Genomic DNA, 7,432 nt, shown 5'->3' with positions numbered 1-7,432 from the left:
TCTGAATTAGTTGTTGAAAAGGGATTATTTAAATACTAAAACTTAAATCCATTCCGGTTTGTAATGTTCTTCTATTAGATTTAGAGTTAATAGTTAGGATTAGGTAAATGTCAATTTGTGTTAAAATTAAGTAATCAAATTTGATTGAAAAATAGTATAAACAATACTTATGGTGGGAATTTTCAAATTTGACTGAAAAATGGCATAAGTAATAATTGAGGTGTTGAATCTAAGTTTTATCTCACTTACACTATTTTTAATTGATCATACAATAATTGTCTATTTAGTTGTTTCAGAAACTGCTGTTGAACAATTTTGAATTTCTTTAACGGTTGAATGTTATCTTCAAAATGAAAGCAATTAATGTGCATGATAATAAAAAATAAATGCATTCAAAACAATGGAGGAAAGCGAATTTATGAAAATAATTTAATAACGTTGGAAAAGGAAAAGGTAATATATATTGATGTGATAAAGATTGGATGTGATAAGATTAATAAATTATGATTATTGTTCACGATCATTTTGATTATTATGATAAATTTATAATTAAATATTTATTCATAACTAATTATTAAAAATTGAGTAGTAGTTATTTTATATTGATTTTGTAATAATCAATTATGTAATAATTAATTATATAGTTGCAAAATTATTTTCTAAAGTTTCAAATAATTGATTATGTCATTCTAAAATTTATTTTCTCAAATTTCACGCTAAATCTATTATTTAAAGTTTTAATGGATTTGTTCTAGTCGGCTGACTTCGGTCGGTCTTCGAGTTGAGCTATGCTTTAACTGGTCTCCACTTGGACAAAGGGGGTTCTACCTGTTGATCACACTCCGACAATCAAGTCAATGAGAGCATTCAAACTATTAAATTGCTTCAGTCTAAACTATTCAGAAAAACATATCTTTACTCGGGGTCTCAAGCTCTCACTGACTTGATCGTCAGAGTGCGATCAATAGGTAGAGCTCTCTCTGTCCCAACAGAGCCACATTCCAGTGCGACGAGAAGACGCGAAACAGAATCTATAAGAGACAGGTTAGGAGAGGAGCTTTCCTCTCAAGTCAACTGTGCGAGAAAGTCAACCGTCGAGAACATTTGGTGCCCACCGTGGGGCCCGTTAAAACCTGATCCCATCCACATTCGTGTTCGAGCTTTCTGAAGAAATGCAAAACACCAGACAGAAACCATTGGGATCCGAAGGAAGTGATGCCCCCACCTTACAGCAACTCATGGCGACCATGAGGGCTCTGCAGGTAACAAATGAGGCATTGCGCAAGACCAACGAGGAATTGCGCAAGACCAACAAGGACTTGCGCAAGACTTTATATCAGCGTGACCGATGTTCTACAAGGAAGCAAGGGTTAAATTTTTCCTTGAGAGATCGTCCCAAGCCATTTTCACAAGCGATCATGGATGAGCTTGTGTCACCGCACTACATCACGCCCAAGATTGTTTTCACAGGGGTGGAGGACCCTGAAAATCATCTCACGACGTTCAATGCCCATATGATTATTTCCGAAGGAACAAATGTTATTCAGTGCAAGATGTTCATGAGCACATTCACTGGTATAACCCTACAGTGATTCAGTGGGCTTCCTGATGGCTACATCACCTCTTTTGAGCAGTTCTCTAGACTGCTTAGAGAACAATTCTATGCCAACCAGGTCAAGCGTCCAATGTTGTATGACCTATTCAATGTGAGACTGAGGGAGAGGGAGTCGTTGAAGGATTACTTGAACAGATTATGGGCACTTACGGTAAGACTCCAAACCCATGATGAAGATGTGATGGTCACCACTTTCGAACAAGGGATCGCGACATGACTGTTCAACGATTCATTGATCAGAAATCCGATGGAGACATTCTCTGAGATATGACAACGGGTTGTTGCCCATATCAATGCGGATGACGTTGTGGCCACGAAGCACGACAACTCGTTTTCAAGGTAGCCTAAGCCTAAAGAGAGTAGCCAAGATCGACCTTTGAGGGTTAACGAACCTCGGTCGAAAAGAAAATGAACTCGAGATACGCTCCATACGCAACCAATAGAAATGAGCCCAAGACGAAGGCTAGAGGGGAGTTGGCAGTGATGTCCCTAGAAGTGAGGAGATCTGACTATCCACCAGATCCTGTTTTCTGCTTCACGAGCTCTGACAAGGAAGATGTGGTTCCTCACAAGGATGATCCAGTGGTGATATCTGTTGTCACCATGGGAAGGAAGGTGCACAAAGTTCTCATTGACCAGGGGAGCTCGGCTGATGTGATGTTCTGGTCAACGTTCAAGAGTTTGCAGTTATCTCCTGACCAGCTGAGGTCGCACGATAGGTGCTTGGTTGGCTTCGTGGGAGATCAGGTGGAAGTGCGAAGGTACATCAAGCTAAGAACAAATTTTTCTGATGACACCTCGACTAGGACGATTACTGTAAGGTACATTGTAGTTAATGCATCTTCAGCCTATAATTTGTTGTTGGGGACCCCTTCCTTGAACAGTTTGGGTGCGGTAGCCTCAATGACCCACATGAAGATGAAGCTTCCTTCTCTTGAAGGGGGAGTAATTACCATCAGGTCTGATCAGAAAATGTCACGGAAATGCTATGAGAGTAGCTTGAAAAATAGGTGAGGAACCTACGCAATCAATGTTCAGGCAAGAGAGCCAGAATGGATCGCAAAAGCTGAAGTCGCCAATGAAAGGCGACCTGGACCTGTCAGTGAAGTTTAGGAAAGGGAGATAGAAGGAAAGAAGTTCAAGCTCGTTACCTCGATATGCAAAGACTTGCAAGATAAGATAGCTGAGGTCATATCAAAACACAAGGATGCTTTCGCGTGGTCATCTGCGAACATGCCTTGGATAGACCCAAATTTTTTATGCCATATGCTTACTATGGATGAAAAGGTGAGACCAGTGGTTCAGAGGAGGAGAAAGTTCAACGAGGATAAGCGTCTCATCATTAGAGAAGAGACTCAGAAGCTTTTGAAGGCTGACCACATAAGGGAAATTCAATACCCTGAGTGGTTGGCAAATGTTGTGTTGGTACAGAAGGTCAACGCGAAGTGGAGGATGTGCATCGACTTCACCGACCTAAACAAGGCTTGTCCCAAGGATTCTTATCCCTTCCAAGCATAGACTCCTTGGTGGACAACGCCTCAGGTTGTCGGTTGTTGAGCTTCCTAGACACATTCTCGGGTTATAACCAGATCCTTATGCACCCAAGGGATGAAAGTAAGACTGCCTTTATGGCTGAGTTCGCTAACTATTGTTACAAGATCATGTCCTTTAGCCTTAAGAATGTTGGCGCTACCTACCAAAGGTTGATGGACAGGATTCTCGCCCCAATGCTTGGACGAAACGTACATCCATATGTGGACAACATGGTCGTCACATCAGAAGAGAAAGACCAGTATATTGGTGACATAGAGGAGCTATTCACGACAATAGCTAAGTATAATTTGAAGTTGAATCCAGAGAAGTATGTGCTCGGGGTAGAAGTAGGGAAGTTCCTGGGGTGTTTGCTAACTAAAAGGGTTATAGAGGCGAACCCCGACAAATGTGTTGCCATCATAGGAATGAGGAGCCCTGCCAACGGGAAGGAGGTCCAACAGCTAACTGGACGCATGGCAGCCCTTTCTCGTTTCTTGTCGGCTAGTGGAGATAAGGGGTACCCATACTTCTAATGCCTCAAGAAGAACAACCGACTTGTGTGGACTGGTGAGTGTAAAGAAGCTTTCACCAAGTTGAAAGAGTACTTGGCTAGTCACCCTATTCTTGGTAAACCGCTTTCAGGTACCCCCATTCATCTTTATTTTGCGATCATAGATCGGGCGATCAACTCGGTCATTGTGCAAGATCAAGACAAGGTCTAGAAGCCGATCTACTTTGTGAGTAACGTGTTGCAGGGACAAGAGACACGGTACCAGGCCATTGACAAGGCTGTCTTAGTTATGGTATTCATAGCTCGACGACTCCGCCACTACTTTCAGAGCTTCATTGTGATTGTGATGACTAACCTGCCCATTCACAAAGTCCTCCAAAATCCCAACATAGCAAGTCGAATGGTCTGCTGGGCAGTTGAATTGTCATAGTTTGATATATAGTATGAGCCTCAAGGGCCAATTAAGGGGCAGGTGTATGCTGACTTCATAGTAGAGCTTTCATCTGAAGGTCAACAACCTAATCCCAATGACTTCTAGTGGGTCCTTTCGGTAGATGGATCCTCCAATCAACAGGGAAGCGGGATTGGGGTCATTTTAGAAGGGCAAGTGGTTTGTTAATCGAGCAAGCCTTGAGGTTTGCTTTCAAAGCCAACAACAACCAAGTTGAGTATGAGGCCTTGATAGCAGGGACGTTGCTAGCCAAGGAGTTGGGTGCTCAGAGTTTGTTGGTGAAGAGTGACTCGTTGCTTATTACTGGGCAAGTCACGAGTGAGTACCAGGCCAAGGATCCGCAGTTAGCCTCATATCGCAGGTATGCCATGCTTTTGAAAGCAGATTTCTCTACGTTTGAGCTTGTTCATGTCCTTAGAGAGCAGAACTCCCGAGCAGACCTGCTGTCCAAACTAGCAAGCTCGGGGAAGGGAGGTCAATAGAGGTCAATCATTCAACAGACCTTGAAGTCACCGAGGACCGCTGAAAGGGGACCATCAAGGTCAGTCACATGGAGATCTTAGGGGTAAGCCCATGAAAAGGAAGAAGGCATTGGTCGTTGACTCAGCAGACCTTGAAAGTTCCCAGGGTAACCACTTATGGGTTGTTGAGAGATGAGTTTCTTGAGGTCTTACAGGCCGACACCACAGAGACATGGCTAACCCCTTAACAACATTACCTAGCTGATGGGATGCATCCTGCAAAACCTATAGAGGCCAAGGCAGTTAAGAGGAATGCGGGGAAGTATACCTTGATAGATGGCAAGTTGTTCCGTTATGGTTATACCCACCCAATCCTCACTTGCTTAAGTGGGGATTAGTGCACTCGTATCATGGAGGAGCTTCATGAAGGCATTTGTGAAAGCCATATCGGAGGAAGAGCCCTTTCGTTGAAGGTCATTCGAGTTGGGTATTATTGGCCGACTATGAAGGAGGATTCTGTGAAGCATGCACAATGATTTGAGCAGTTCCAGAAGCATGTTGATTGGCATCACGCACCATCTGAGGATTTGCGGTCAATTTATAGCCCGTGGCTTTCCATACCTGGGGAATACATCCTAGGTCCTTTTCCTTTGGCAATAGGTTAGATGAAGTACCTCATAGTGGTCATTGAATACTTCACCAAGTGGATTGAAGCCAAGCCAGTCACACAAATAATTGCTCACAAGATGCAACATTTTGTGTGAAAGAATATTTTATGCCGTTTTGGGATTCCTAGACACCTAGTGTCTAACAACGAAACCCAATTTGCTAGTCAACAATTGTGTAAGTTGTTCTCGGAGTTGGGCATAAAGTAGATATTCGCCTCAGTAGAACATCCTCAAACAAATGGCCAAGTTGAGTCTTGCTTAGAGGGTTGAAGAGGAGGTTAGAGAAGGCCAAAGGAATTTGGTCAGAAGAAGTTCCTCTGATTCAGTGGGCTTATCACACCACACCTCAGTCATCAACAAGGGATACACCTTTCAGTTTGGTATATGGGTCAGATGCCATGGTACCAGTAGAAATCCAAGAGAGCTCTCATCGATTCCAGTACTTTGTTATTGAAGAGTCTAACGAAGGAAGGAAGGTGAACTTGGATTTGGTAGGCGAAGTACGGGAACATGCCTGCATTAACTCAGAGGCTCTAAAGAGAAGGGTGGAGTTGAGGTAAAAGACCAAGACGAGACCTCGGCAGTTCCAGGTTGCCGACTTGGTGATGCAAAAAGGCCCACCCTACCAACTAGAGAACAAGTTATCTCCAAAGTGGACTGACCCATTTCACGTAGTCGAGGTGCTCGGGAATGGAGCGTACAAGCTAAAAACTCTAGAGGGGGAGCCATTCCTCGAATGTGGAACGCGACCAATCTCAAGTTGTATTTTAGCTAAGATATTTTGATTTAATGCTTTCTTGTTGAACAATGTGATGATAAAGGTGATGCTCTTTTTCCCTTGAAGGGGTTTTTTAACGAGGTCATCTAATGATAAGTTTGTTCTTGAAAGATGATGCATTAGTTTTGTTTATTTGTTTAGAGTTAGCACATGTCGGGTAAGACGACCTGTCTTGATAAGATTATCCGAGTACGCGTCCTGTGTGTAAATTGATTATCTATTGTTAGGTAAGATGACCTATCTCGGTAAGATTATCCGAGTAGGCGTCCTGTGTGTAAATTGATTACACATTGTCAGGTAAGACAACCTTGTTAGAATTATAGGCCTTAAACAAGAGGGGGGTGAATTGTTTATGAAAGATTTTTGCAAACTTTGAAGGTAGAGTGAAAGAAAATGGAGAATTAATCAATTAGAAAATTGTTTAGCTAATTAGAAAACTTTTTTTAATATGATTGCAGAAAATCAACCTGTTGTTTTTACGAAACAATCGGTTGTTTTTATCAACAGTTTATAAAAACAAAGTTAAAAAAGTTTGTAAAAACAAAGTTAAAGCAGTTTATAAAAACAAAGTTAAAGCAGTTTAAAGAGAGTGTAAGGATAAAGAGATTCACACAGAATGTTTATACCGGTTCACTCTTAACCAAGAGCTAGTGAAAGACAATAGAGAATTAATCAATTATAAAACTGTTTAGCTAATTAAAAAACTATTTTTAATATGATTACTGAAAATCAGCCTGTTCTTTTTACGAAACAATCAGTTGTTTTTATCAGCAGTTTATAAAAACAAAGTTAAAACAGATTAAAGAGTGTAGGGATAGAGAGATTCACACAGAATGTTTATACTAGTTCACTTTTAACCAAGAGCTACATCCAGTCCTCAGAAACCACTGAGAATTCACTATGTAATCAACCCTGGATTACAAGTTACACACACCAAGAGTGATGATCTCGAACCCCTCAAGAACACACACCACTCCTTGGCAAAAACCACACCAAGAATGTTGATCTTGATCCCCTCAAGAACACAACCCTTCTTGGGAACACAAGTACAAAAATACAATTATAAAAAAAGAAGGGAATAGAATACACCTAGGTAAATCACAAGATCAAAGTTCAAAATACAAGACCCAATCTTATGCCACACTTGAGATGATCCAAAAGCCTTTTGAAAACTTGAAAACTATTTTTGATTGATCTCTCTCACTTAGTTAATGCATAGGAGCGTAAAACAACTTTTTTATCTTTCAATCAAATGGTTAAAACAGTTAAAACAAAGAATCAAAACCTGTTGGAATAATTTAAAACAGAAAAAACACTTAACAAAATTTTGTTAAGGTTTTCAGAAAAACAATCGATTGATTTATCGAAACAATCGATTGATTTTTGTTTGACAACAAAGGCAAAGGCAAAGCTTT

At 41.1% G+C, this 7,432-nt stretch overlaps 1 protein-coding gene across 1 annotated transcript; it reads left to right on the top strand.

Moving 5' to 3' along the window:
- Positions 1-2,098: 2,098 nt before the first annotated feature.
- LOC137815566 (uncharacterized) lies at positions 2,099-2,629 on the top strand. The gene has a single exon (XM_068618681.1). It carries the CDS (start codon positions 2,099-2,101, stop codon positions 2,627-2,629), a length of 531 nt encoding a protein of 176 aa, XP_068474782.1.
- Positions 2,630-7,432: the final 4,803 nt, after the last annotated feature.

The sequence above is a fragment of the Phaseolus vulgaris genome, chromosome 1 (assembly GCF_000499845.2).
Source record: "Phaseolus vulgaris cultivar G19833 chromosome 1, P. vulgaris v2.0, whole genome shotgun sequence".
In the NCBI taxonomy this organism is placed as follows: Eukaryota; Viridiplantae; Streptophyta; class Magnoliopsida; order Fabales; family Fabaceae; genus Phaseolus; species Phaseolus vulgaris.
The sequence above is the reverse complement of the archived record's forward strand: the minus strand, read 5'-3'. Positions and strand labels throughout refer to the sequence as shown.

Coding starts and splice junctions, on each gene's coding strand:
- LOC137815566 (XM_068618681.1), top strand. CDS start 2,099: ATGTCCCTAGAAGTGAGGAGATCTGACTATCCACCAGATCCTGTTTTC.